Source organism: Prionailurus bengalensis, chromosome D3 (genome assembly GCF_016509475.1).
Source record: "Prionailurus bengalensis isolate Pbe53 chromosome D3, Fcat_Pben_1.1_paternal_pri, whole genome shotgun sequence".
NCBI classification, from domain to species: domain Eukaryota; kingdom Metazoa; phylum Chordata; class Mammalia; order Carnivora; family Felidae; genus Prionailurus; species Prionailurus bengalensis.
The window spans coordinates 53,172,489-53,186,694 of NC_057356.1; the positions used below are offsets into that span (position 1 = coordinate 53,172,489).

A 14,206-nucleotide genomic window follows, 5' to 3' on the forward strand; every position below is an offset into this window, starting at 1 on the left:
TCTGTGGAGGGAACTAGATTCTGTGGGGGGAACTAGACTCTGTGGGGGGGAACTAGACTCTGTGGAGGGAACTAGACTCTGTGGAGGGAACTAGCCTCTGTGGGGGGGAACTAGACTCTGTGGGGGGAACTAGACTCTGTGGAGGGAACTAGACTCTGTGGGGGGAACTAGACTCTGTGGAGGGAACTAGATTCTGTGGGGGGAACTAGACTCTGTGGGGGGAACTAGACTCTGTGGGGGGAACTAGCCTCTGTGGAGGGAACTAGCCTCTGTAGAGGGAACTAGACTCTGGGCGGGGGGGTGGGGGGGGAACTAGCCTCTGTGGAGGGAACTAGACTCTGTGGAGGGAACAAGACACTATGGAGGGAACTAGACTCTGTGGAGGAACTAGACTGTGGAGGGAACTAGACTCTATGGAGGAACTAGACTGTGGAGGGAACTGTGGAGCAGCTGCCAGGTCCTAAGGAAGTTGCCTTGCTGGTACCACTGGGAAGCTCGCTCTGGGGTCTAGATCACACATGGTTGATATTTGCCTCTATTATGCGTGGGAATTAAATAATAATCATAATTATCCTTATCCCAAGTTCAAAAGTATTTTCGGAATCCTCAAAGTATTTTAATGTTGCCTCTTAAAACCCAACTTAGGTGAGTTGGAAACGTTGCTGCATTGCCCAACTGCACAGGAATCTATGTCATGGCAGCAAAGGCTATGTGAGGGGGAAGTGGAAATAAATGTGTTTTCTAATAAAAATAGATTAATCTTGTCTAGGAGGCCCTAACATTGATTTGCTATGTAAAAGTAAACTCAAAGCAAAAATGTATCTGTATTTTTTCACCAAAAATAAAAATTGTTTTAAGCAAAAAAAAAAAAAATTTCAAACTGTCTTTTTACTTGATGTATTACAAATTTTAAACAGTACACCCTAAAACTTCAACAGTGTAACACTGTTAGAATAAAACTGTTTGGCAACAAATTTATGGGTATTCCTTAACCATTTAGTAAAAGGGGAACTACTCTCTATAATTAATAGTTATTAAGAAATATAATGTAAATAACTAACTTACATATGTATTTGTATCACTAATTTACATCTTTTTCTAGTTGATACGTTTTTTCCATCCTCCTAGTCAGAAAGGAAATACCTGGGGACTCTGGATCTCTTCTTCACGCAGGAATGGTGCTAGCGGAGGTCCTGGATGAGGTGGGGCTGTCACTCGTTTATTATTTGTTTGGTAATTTGCAACGGTCCTTTAGACAAATGTTTTGACATTCTACAATGCTTCAGAGAGAAAAGCTGGAGTAAAGAGAAGGTAAGGTCTCCAACCTAACATAATGAAAAAGGTACCACGGCTCTGGTGACCATCAGGCCATCAGTCCCAGAAGCCTGGGTTTGTCTCCCAGGACACGCCTGTTATTTTTATGTCTTCCTTTAAAGGGATGCCACAAAATAAGTATCTTCAGAACTTTAGATCTTGCTTTGGCTGACCTTCCTCATCCTTTAACTGTACAATTCACCTTGGGTGCAGACTTGCACAAGTGCAGACTTGCGGAGCAGAAACTGGATTAGAGTGGATGTTCAGTGAAGAAAAGTGGATGGCTCGACTCAGACGTTCCAGATCAACCCCAGAAGGCCATATAGGTAAATTCCAAAAATATCCCCAGATCCTCCTATTTATACAAAGTTTGAAGAATAAGAACAGCAAGGTCAATTTACCTTAACTTTCAAAAGTCAAGTGAGAGTGTGAAAAAAAAAATGCACTCAACTGACAAGCTTCAATGCATCTAATTAAGAAACAAGTAAAAGTTAAAGATATTTCCCTCTGGTTATTGGCAATTCAGCACTTTCTCCATGTCTTCACTGGGTCTAAAAATGAGTAACTCTGAACCAGAGATGATATGTTCTTTGGTTTTTTAAATTTTTTTAACGTTTATTTATTATTGAGAGACAGAGCATGAGCAGGGGAGGGGCAGAGAGAGAGGGAGACACAGAATCGGAAGCAGGCTCCAGGCCCTGAGCTGTCAGCACAGAGACCAACGCGGGGCTCAAACTCACGAACAGTGAGATCATGACCTGAGCCGAAGTTGGACGCTTAACCGACTGAGCCACCCAGGCGCCCCCAGAGATGATATGTTTTAACACTTGTTCAACAACACAGTCTGAGATTATTTTTAATTAAGGGGAATCACTGATAAGAAAAGAAGATAATTGTTTTGAATTCCAGGTGCCAGAAACCACGTTTTCCACAAGTGAAGACCGAGATTCCTTCTGTTCTGCCTGATCCCTCTGTGACAAGACATGGGCCATTCTAGGTTGGTGTCTTTGCTTTTTTTTTTTTCTTTAAAAAAAATGTAAAACAGAAAAATCTAAACACAACACAGACATGGTTAAAACTCAAGGGAATGATGTCTAAAAGAACAAGTGCAAATGGATCTAGTGACCAGAGTAGGAAGACTCTAGACACTGGTAAGAACAACCAGGTGGCCAGGAGAACTACACCTTCTAATTTAATTCTTACAGAAACCCTGATTGTAGTCAGGCAAACAGAGACCCAGAGAAGCAACTTACTTCCTTAGGGTCATTCAATAAAGTGACATAAATGTAAAGGTTTATCTATAGCAATTCGGTAGTAATAGTACATAATTATTACTCTGTCAAAATACTCTGCTTGCGTTCAGCTCTAAGACTTGGGGAGAGCATGAAAAGTTGGAAAGAATACAAAGAAAACAGTGAAAATAATTTTTAAAAGACTAGAAATCTAGATGTAATTCTTAAGATGAAAAATGTAGTACGTTGTAGGCAAATACATCTATTTGGACATAGAGGGCAGAGCAATCTATATCCATCTCTAAGATTGGGAGATAGAGGGATAAAAAGGTAGAGACAAAGGAATAGATAGAAAGAATGCAAATACATGATTGGCTACTATTTTGAAGCATTTGTGAGGTTCTTTTTCAGGGCACAATGACATCTCTTCCACATTTAACAAGGAAAACAAGCTACCCGAAAGTCATGGAATCTCCTTTTTCGTGAACTCCTCAAGAAGGACTTTGATAGCACACTATTTAGAAGTTACGTGACATGTAGCAAGATACAAAAATAACTTTATGGAGAGAGATTTTGATTCAATATTTTATATTATGAAACGATCGCCATGATTAGTCTAGGTAACACCTGTCACCATATGTAGTTACAAAACATTTTTTTCTTGTGATAAGGGCTTTTAAGGTCTATTCTCTTTACAATTTTCAACTATGCAATTCAGTATTAACTGCAGTGACCAAACTGGATATTATATGCCCATGACTTATTTATAACCGTAAGTTTGTACCTCTTGACCTCTTTTACCCATTTGTTCTACCTCCCACCCCCCACCTCTGGCAATCACCAATCTGTTCTCTGCATCTAAGAGCCTGATTTCTGCTTTATTTTGTTTCATTTTTTTTAAATCATAACTTTAAATGGATCCTTCCACCTCAGTTGTTTCCATGATTTGTGGAAAACAACACATCTGAACAACTACAACTTTTTTACTCCTCAACACTATCTCGATTTCTACCTTCATTCCCATGAAGTGTGTGAGACCATCATATTTCAAAATTTATGCCTTGGAACATCTCTGATGTTTTCTTTGTGCTGAATTTCTCATTATTAAATTAGCCAACAGAAAATTCTATGTGGAAACACAGAGCATCAAATTATGATAATATAAGCAAAACAGTGACATTGAAAGAATAAGTATGTCCTCATTTCCTCAGAAGGCAAAGGAAGTATTTACATTCCTTCATAATCAAGAGAGGATTGCAAAGAACTCTCTTAATTAGAAAGCAGCACAGAATCAGGTAATCTTGTATTTATGTAAAGGGATAATGACAGGTTTCCACTCCTGCAACAAGTCATTGCTACTAAGCCAAAAATGAGTATTTAAACACAAAATACAGGATTAACTTCAGTCATGTCTTCCCATATCCAACTGACTAGTGTTGATAGTAACATTTATAAGATTTATATGGTCCTAACCTGGAGGTAAAACACACACACACACACACACACACACACACGCACACGCACACACACACGCACACACACACACACACACACACACACACACACACACCCCTCAAGTAAGCACATAGCTTGGCATAGCTGAAGGAGTGTCTTTCCATCATCAGACCCATGGACCAGACACTGATGTTTGGTTTGTCTTGCAGATAAAAGTTTCTGCATACAGACTTTATTATTAAATAAATAATAGATTTATTATTAAAAAGAAAAGAATCACCTAGGTTTTCCACCTAACTTTCTTGAGGTAAGGCATAATGAGAAGACCTTGTTTGGCCAAACTCTTAATTATTCTTATCCAGGGCTGATATCCACAACTTCAGATTAGTAGAAAAATGTGTCATAGGAAATGGAGGTATTAGTCAACGAGTACAGTTTTTTTCATACAAGATGAATAAGTCCTAAAGATCTACAGTACAGCACAAAATCTATAGTTAACAATACTGTATTGTATACTTAAAATTTTGCTAACAGGGTAAAGCTTATACCAAATGTTCTTGTCACCAACAAAAATAATAATAAAAGAAAGGGAGAAAGCTTTGAGAGCTGATGAATAGGTTTATGGCATAGACTGTGGTGATGGTTTCATGAGTGTATACTTAGCTCCAAACTCATCAAGTTATACACATTAATTATGTACAACTTCTTGTATGACAAAAAAATCTTCAGTGTGTGACAAACACTTACATCTAATAAGTTCTGACAGTATTTCTTTCTGCGTCTTCCCTTTTCCTCTCACCTGTTATAAATTGCTATGAATTTTTCCTCACATGTTATGGCTGCTACAGTAGAAATATAAATGGATTTTCTAACTTGACACTCTTCCTGCATACACTTTCTTGGACCTGCAACATCCTCTTTTGTGCTCCTCTCTGAAGATTCTTTCAAAGAGGCAAACCAACAACAAATGCTGCCAAGATGACAGAAGCTCTTCTTCTACTCTATGCAGCTCAGTTTCACACCAGAGCCTCCAGAACAAGCCAACGAATGCTATTGCTACTTCTGCCAATCCTGGCTAGGAAAGGATGTCTCCACTGAAAGAACAAGTCAGGACATGTCGCTGGGTATTTTGATAGGAAGCACTGAGTTGTTGGGCAAAGAAAACCTGCGAAAATTTGCACAAAATCAAAGCTACCATTCTAGGACCTATGAGGAAGTTCTAAAATTTCATTCCATCTATTAATCAAAATAACTGCGCATTAGGTTGAATGATTAACAAAAGATAAATTTGAAAACTTTTTGATTTGGTTTATTTTTTAATTGTGTGTTTTAAGTTAGTGGCTAAGAGTTTAAGCTTTGGAGGGGCGCCTGGGTGGCTCAGTTGGTTAAAAGCGTCCGACTTCAGCTCAGGTCATGATCTCACAACTAGTGAGTTTGAGCCCCACGTCGGGGTCTGTGCCAACAGCTCAGAGCCTGGAGCCTGCTTCAGATTCTGTGTCCCTCTCCCACTCTGCCCATCCTCCACTCATGTGCGCGCTCTCACGCGCTCTCTCTCTCTCTCTCAAGAATAAATAAACATTAAAAAAAAATTTTTAAAAAGAGTTCAAGCTTTGGAGACAACTCCTTGAGTTCAAATCCCAGCTTCACTGCTTCCTTGGGCAAGTCACTTCACCTCTTTGCACCTCTCTGGGCTGTTATTATGGAAATAACAGTCCCTACATCATGAGGTTTCTGTAAAGAAGTTACAAGAATGCATTTAGGACATAGTGCTCAGGAAGATTACTATTTTTATTATTTTTATTATTATAATTTAAACCTTCAAAATGAACTCAATTCAAAGTTAGGAGTACTGACGTACAAACTAATGATACCATACAAACTCAAAACATCTATATCATCTGATCCAAAGCCTTGTTTTACAGATGTTCAAACAGGCTGAAAAGTAACTTGTTTCTCAAAGATAGAGTTGGGAATTGACTAGGTTATTTCTCTTTCTGAGACTTCAAACTGCCACTGTAATAATTCTTTTTCACTAATCTTTTGCCTTAGTCACAAGGCTTGTCCTGCCTAGGCTACTCCACAGTGGAAATTCCTCAGAACACACAAGCAAAGAGAAACAAATTCATTCACATCAAATTGTTATCTCATGTAGCTGAAATGATGAGAATCACCAGATGATTGAGCTTCCTTGGAAAAGGGCAGAATGGAGGGCTTTTTCCCTAAGAGTTCTAATTCCATCATTTCCACCAAGTATAATAGGGCAACTAGGTGGCTTTGGGGCGGGGGAAGTCACTTGAAAATTAACATGAAAGGAACAGTGTTCTTTTTTTTTAATATTTTTTTCACATTTATTCATTTTTGAGAGAGAGACAGAGACAGAGCATGAGTGGGGGGAGGGGCAGAGAGAGAGATTGGGAGACACAGAATCTGAAGCAGACTCCAGGCTCAGCTGTCAGCACGGAGCCCGACACGGGGCTCAAACTCACGAACTGTGAGATCATGACCTAAGCTGAAGTCAGACACGTAACCGACTGAGCCACCCAGGCACCCCAGGAATAGTGTTCTTAATCCAACCTCCAGCAGGATCCATATGGTAGGTAATATCAATAGAATAATAATTACTGCACGCACACACGAGACCACACTTTACATTCAGTTTCTATATGAGTTATGGTGCCAAGTTGCTAGCCATGTGAAAAAGAGTTGTGTTTGCAAGTTAGCTGACCCAACATAAAATGGAAGAAAATGAAATTTATCTTTCCCTTTACATGTTTCTAAAACATGATATGCCTAAAGTTTTGATAATCACTACCTCCTGCTTCCTTTAAAAAGATGACCATAACTAGTTGATAAGTTTTTAAATTGTTTCATAAGTTCATTCATGATGAAGTATAAATCACAGAATCATTTTGTTATTCCTCCTTGGAGTATATATCTTTAATACATAGAATATCTGTTGACTTAGAAAGCAAACAAAGTGATATTCCATTTTCATTAGGTTATAGATCAGGAGGTGAGACACTTTCCAGTGTCCCTCAAATCATATATCTGGCATCTGTCCATTTAGGACCACAGAGCACACCTAGGAATCAAGTTTCACATTTTGAGCAATTGACTTAATGTATCTGGTCTCTAAGAAATAAAAGTAAATAAAATGTTCTATAGAAGTGCCATCATGTTATGCCTAAAAACTTAGCAGCCATAATCTTCCTCCATTTTTTTTTTGTTTTAGATGGTTTATCCATACTTCTGAAGTGAAAATCCAACATAAAAAGAACAATAAAACATACTCTATAGACTTAAAATCCCAATTATTGAAAATTGCGAAGTGTAGACTCATTCTCCCACAGTGCCACACAATGGAAACTCACAACGGCACTTTTATGACCCATAAAGCAATTCTTTACATCAGCTTTCACTTGGGTTTTACTTTGCTCACTGGTAAGTCTTCCCTGTAATACTACTCTGCTTAATTTGTTGAGTTGTCATCAAATTTGCTGATTACTTCAGATAAATACTCTAATCCTAAAGTCAAGAAAGAAGTATGATAATACACTCTCCTCCTCTTTCATACCCCTAGAAGAATTAGTCACAAGAAGTCTTTGTTGACTGACTTACCTCTACTGTAGCTGATTCTGCATGAAATGGGTGTGACTGTCCCCAAAGGTATGCCATCATTCAGATATTGTTTCAGTAAAAGTTGAGAGGTCCACCTGAAAAAAAAGATGGCAAGTAAATTAGCAGACAATTAACTAGTCAAACAAGAGGTCTATAATAATGTTCATGATAATCAAATGAACATGATTTCAAATCATGAAATTCAAATTAGGCCCACTGCCAAAGCAAAAACAAAAAGCAAAAAAAAAAGTACAGTTCAAACAAAACAGGCTTAAAAACAAACATTTTCCTAAAATGCTCAGGCACTGGAGACATTTTGAATGTCTTTTCTTATTATCGGTATTGCTTCAACTCTCCAACTCCCTAGGTGTGTATAAATGTAACTGAATTAATGAAATTAGTATTGGTCATGTTAACAGATTTTCAATTACTTATGCCACAAAAGTAACGATGCAGAAATAATCTGCCATTCATAATATCTAATTTGGGATTCAAGAATAACAGCATTATAACTTTAAATCAGCACAGATCATGTAAATGTGTCCTCCTAGGGGTTCCTGATATTGTTCTTCCACATGACATGTGTGACAGACGGCATTTGGAAACTCATATCCGTCTCTGGACAAGATCACCTTGAGGCTGCGCTGGCCTTCCCAACTGGAATCAAGCCTCTTTCTCCACCTGAGGTGGATGTCAAAATGGAAGTAAGTAACATCGTTACTGAATAACTTTAAATGTGCTCTAATAATTTTAACAAGTCATTTAAAAATTACGGAACTTGATTATTAACAAAGTACTACATCGACTGATATGGTACTGAAATAAAAAGCCACCACCACCAAGATTAGTTCTGAAAGTAAATCAAAATGAGTAATTTAATTTTCTCAAATCCTTTTCTTTAAAATCAAAATTGTTGGGATGCCTGGGTGGCTCAGTCAGTTAAGCGTCCAACTTTGGCTCAGGTCATGACCTCACGGTTCATGAGTTCAAGCCCCGTGTCGGGGTCAGTGCTGACAGTTCAGAGCCTGGAGCCTGCTTCGGATCCTGTGTCTCCCTCTCTCTCTGTCCATCACCCGCTCGCACTCTCTCTGTCTCTCAAAAATAAATTTTTTTTAACGTTTATTTATTATTGAGAGACAGAGAGACACAGCATGAGCAGGAGAGGGTTAGAGAGAGGGGAGACACAATCTGAAGTAGGCTCCAGGCTCTGAGCTGTCAGCACAGAGCCTGATGCGGGGCTCGAACTCACAAACTGTGAGATCATGACCTGAGCCAAAGTCAGTCGCCTAACCAACTGAGCCACCCAGGCGCCCCAAAAATAAATAAACTCAAAAAAAATTAACAATTCTAATTTTTTTACAGTTTATTTATTTTGCGAGAGACAGACAGAGAGCGAGCATGAGTAGGGGTGGAGTAGAAAGACAGGGAGAGAGAGAGAATCCCAAGCATGCTCCACACTGTCAGTGCAGAACCTGACTTGGGACTTGAACTCACAAACCATGAGATCATGACCTGAGCTGAAACCAAGAGGCAGACGCCTAACCAACTGAGCCACTCAGGCGCTCCAAAATTGTTCATTATTTTTGAGATTCTCCTCCTCTCTACTAAAGTATTTATAATTATCATTCTGGATTATTTGGAAGATCTTTAAAGCCAATGTTTTACTACTAAGTTTGCTCTCCAAAGTTACTGAATCTCTTCTGTTTCAAGTTTTTCATACACATAAGAACATCCCTGTCTACGTGCAAATGAAGGAAACAATTGCCAAGAAACCAATACTCCTTTCTGTCTTCTGAGAGGTGTTTTTTTTTCTTTTTTTCTTTTTTTCTTTTTTTTGTATCTCCCTAGGCTCATTAGTCACATTGAGTCATCGGGATGGTTTCTACCTGACACCCTCAGTAAACACTCCCATGCCTGCGGTAAGCCCTGCAAGTCCTGTCATGCTGGGGATGGATTCCAGCCCAGGGTTGCAGTTAACAACCACTCTCCTCTCTTCCCCAGCCACCGCTATTTCCCTTATCTTTCCAAGAATTCCCACAGGCAAATCCTGGGGTAAAACCAAAGCCAGAAACTTATTCTGAAATTTTTTTCAGAAAATGTAGTCACACAGAGATAAAAATCAACATTCCCAAGCATCACACTCCTGTTAATAAATGCTTCCTTTGTTCACCTCCAGAGGGAAGGAGATTTTCCATATTGTTTATGGTTTTGCACTTTGTCCCCCTTGCAAGGAAGGGAGTCTTAAAGAAGACAGAAGTGTTCTCCATTAGTCTCTGAACTTCTTCACTTTCTGCTGTGCAGTCAGCCTTAGCAAGGCCCATCCTTGACAAAATTGTGAGGGAGAGGGATTTTGTCCACAGTGAAGCAGGCTTCCCACCTCAGTTGGCGACATTTACTCACGCCCTCCCAGGAACATAATTGTCTCTTGTTCTTTCCCCCTTGACTCTCACTTTAAAGGCACACATGCACACATGCACACACACACATACACACACACGCGCACACACCCTATCCTCCAAAATAAGCTTGAGTATCTTCACTTAGTCATTCATTTACACTTTCAACTAATATTTACTGAAGACCTACAAAGGCTTAGGCAATGTTCTAGGTGCTGGATACATAGCAGTTCACAGAGAAAACCCTCATGAAGTTTACATTCTAGTAAATGGCAACAGGTAACACATAAATGCACAGTCTTTTAGACTGAGATGTGCCAGGAAGAAAAAGGAAGCAGGGAAGGGGTATGGGGAGCTCTAGGGGCAGAATTATTTGATTTGTAAATGAATGTTCAGAGAAGGCCTCACCAACAAGGTATTATTTGAGGGGGGCAAAAAGTGAAGAGTGAGGGAGTAAACCTTATACATGTCTGGAACAGAACCTTCTAGAAAAAAGGAACGGAGAGTATAAAGTCTTGGAGGTGGAGGAGCCTGGGTGGCTCAGTCGGTTGGGCGTCCGACTTCGGCCCAGGTCATGATCTCACAGTTCGTGGGTTCGAGCCCTACGTTGGGCTCTGTGCTGACAGCTCAGAGCCTGGAGCCTGCTTTGAATTCTGTGTCTCCCTGTCTCTCTCTGCTCCTTCCCTACTCACACTCTGCCTCTCTCTGCCTCTCAAAAATAAATAAACATTGAAAAAAAATTAAAAAAAAAAAAAGACTTGGAGGTGGAGCATGCCTGGGCAACCTGTGATACCTGCTGTGATGTAAATGACTGATAAGAGATTGACATGCCACCCTCCCAGTACTCCGCCTGTAACAGTCGAGGGACCCTCCAGTTAAAGGATTTCAGACATTAGTCAGTGGGAGGGAGGAGCATCTGACGGGACACCAAAGACTTGCTGAGGTTTCCTAGACAACTTGGGCTGCTGTTTTGTGCACACTGCCATCCAGCATTATTATAGTCCTATCACATTTTAAAACTAGTGTGATTCATTTCAAAAAAAAAAAAAAATCTCTTAAGATATCATCAGTACTCTACTGAGACCCAAGTAGAGATAATTTGGGGGATTTTCTGCCAGGCCAAATACTATTTTGCAATTGTAGCATCCCCCACTAATTCTCCTCTGCCCTGTGAACAACGTTAACAATCTCCTTCAGCCATTTGGCTGAGGGGCTTTGCAGCCAAGCGGCCAGTTCTCCTATATTGACTCACAAGGAGGAGCCTGTGGGGAAAAGCTCAGTTAGCACTGTGACTCACACGCAGGCCTCTCTCGCTCATAAGGGTGTTGTCTGCAGCTATACTCTCGGGCTGACTACTGCTGCCCACAGTGTGGTGACTGTTCATTAAGACATGCTGGCTCCTCTGAGCTAGACCACAGGGCTTGCAGGCTGCTAGACTTTGATTATTACTCTGTAAGTTCTTGCTCAGAAAGGCCATAAAGCTTTTTTCACCCTGTTATTAGAGGCCAGCCCCCACCCCAAGTAGGCCAGTTCTCCTCTCTCACTGCCCAAGGTGGATGTGGCTCGTGATCCTTCAAACTGGAAAGTCCATGAAAATCTCAACATCCTGACTCTCTAGTGTCTGTGATGTCACTCATGGTTTGGCTTTTCTGGAAAATGACCATGGCTCCTTCCCCAGGATTAAGGGGAAAGACCATCCTCTCGCATTTCCCCATACGGAAAGTAATACCCTGTCTTCTCAACTGGCCCCTGAGCTCCTCCAAATTCACCCCGTGCCTCCCCTCCTGCCACACTCAATTCCATGTATATACTGACACTCACACCTCTTAACTATTAGCCAAGCCACTCTGCAACCCTAACTCACATCACCCTCTGCTATCCTTCCCCTGTTCTTGAGCTGCAGTGTGGTTGGGGAAAACACACATACACAAAAATAACACGTATGTGTGTGTGCCTGCAGTGTATGCATGTACACGACACACATACACAATCCCAGACCAACATTTTCTGACTAGATCCACCATTAATTCATCTACAGTAGATATTTCAAACACCTTCCCTTATAATACTGTTTATTTATCATTAGTTCCTTCCAGCACATGAGCTTAGTTCAACAAATCAAATATTTGCTGGATACAAGAGGCTGGCCCCACTATGAATATGATATGGGCTCTGCTTTCTAAGTACTAACAACCTTGAGAAAGCAAAATGGGTGGAGTAGCAGACACAGATGAAATCACCATTAGCCACAATGTGATTGCTGCTACAAAGGTTGTATGAATCATTCTAAATGGAACCACAGAGAATAAAGGGAAAGGTAACTAATTAGAGATGGAGAGTATGGAAAAAGGAGAATTGAGACTGACTCTCGGGTTCTTGGCTTGGGTGGCCAATTGACAAGGCATGTGAGAGGCATATGAGGAAGTTGTAAGCTTGAATTAAAGGGATTGCAGAAATCTTTTTTTGTCAGTATGTTAGTTTGACATCCCTACAAAATTATTATGGTACTTTGAGGTCCCCACGAAATATCCAAATGATAATATTCCCATGTTTGAAGCTTAGGAAAGAGAGCTGTAATGGGTTTGCACAAGGAGTGTGCCTACAGAATCACAGTACCAATTAAGAAAAACAGAAGCAAAGGAAAAAAACTCAAAAGGCATAAGCATTTAACAGGTAGGCAGACAGTAAGAAATAGAGAAAGAAAGAAAATTAGGTTACTGTTTCTGCCTCATAAATCTATCTGCAGTTGTGTTTTCCTTCTCATTTCAAACTACTTGCTAGACTTTTCTAATTGGATATTGCTGTAACTATCTCAGTACAATTTTCACTGAAAAAAAAAAACAGAAGCTTTTACTTCTTTCTTTTTGTGTTAATGTGAGTAAAATAATGCTTTCTTCACAGAAATCTGAAGCCCTTGACTCTCCACCAACAAGCACTCAACTCTGTTTGAGTTTCTCTGTCCTGGCAGGGTCAATGTGTCCTTCACAATTATTCATCCTTTATGAATCTGCTCAGCACATCACCCCTACAGTCCCCACCTAAAGCATTCTCTGATATCATGGCACTCAGTGAGAATTAGGGATTCTCTTCCCTAGGTTTGCTTTATACCCTGCACATAGTTCTACCACTGCATTTATAATAGTTTATAAGTTCTGTAGTTACATTATCTCCTAAGTACCTATTTTTGTTTCTTTGGATGAGGAAATACTTATTTATCTTTGCACTCCCAATAAAATGCAAATGAAATGTTTGTTGAACAGGGACAAACTAAATGTTGAATAAATGAAGGAATAAATGAGCGGAGCTAAGCCAGAAAACAGATTCCTTCTTTTACTGCCTTTTCCACATTAGGTAGAGGCATTTCACATTTTTTCTTGTATCTACATAGCTTTTATCTATAGATGCTCTATAAGTAAGCCTCCTGACCATAATGACCATTTTCTATGTTGTAACGGCCACATATTATGATTTGGAAATCAGAAATCACCCAATTTAGCTCTCATCTCTTTGACATTAATTCTGATACATATGCTCGTTGGGATTTTTAATGGATTTAAAGGGTCAGTCATCTATCAAACTATTTGCCAAGAACTGTCAATGTATAAAGTGTTCTTTGATGCTGAGGATGTGTTGGGGGTAAAGAGGTGGTGATAGTAGGAAAATGAGATGTTAATTTTTGTTTTTACAAAATGTTTGTGTTTGAGATAATATTAAGAGATGATTCTAAGAAACTAATCACTTAAAGCTTATTCTTCTCTGTGTGTATGTGTGAAGCAAAGTATTCTGGGAAAAAAACTCAGGTAGATATTTTGAATATATCTAGATATAAGAGCTAATTATTTGCACAAAGTATAATTTGAACTGATGCATTATAAGTACATGTTTTAAGAAAAATACATTTAATGTTCAACTAATTTAGGGGAAAATAAAAACCCCATAAGTTAAGTCATTGACATCTTGTTAACACTCAATTTATTATAAAGCAACCAAGAGCTTTGTTAGTAATGGTATTTTTTCCTGTGTACAGAGATTTATGAAATAGATTTACTATCATGCCAGGAAAAAGAAGTCAGGAGCTAGAGAAGTGTTTCATCTGACTTGAAACAAGTTCCCTCAAGTCACTGAGTCATAAATTTCAGAACTTTTAAAGGGGAGCTAATTCGAGAACGACATACTATGGCACTGGATAGT

At 39.5% G+C, this 14,206-nt stretch overlaps 1 protein-coding gene across 2 annotated transcripts in view; it reads right to left on the reverse strand.

Annotated features, from left to right (window-relative positions):
* DSC1 (desmocollin 1) overlaps window positions 1-7,696 on the reverse strand; it is a 349,862-nt gene extending 342,166 nt beyond the window's left edge. For both annotated transcript variants that reach the window (XM_043558531.1, XM_043558533.1), the window contains exon 1: window positions 7,620-7,696. In XM_043558531.1, coding sequence (XP_043414466.1) covers window positions 7,620-7,679 — 60 coding nt within the window. In that variant the 5' untranslated portion in view covers window positions 7,680-7,696. The remainder of the gene's footprint in view (window positions 1-7,619) is intronic.
* Between the last annotated feature and the right edge of the window lie 6,510 nt (window positions 7,697-14,206).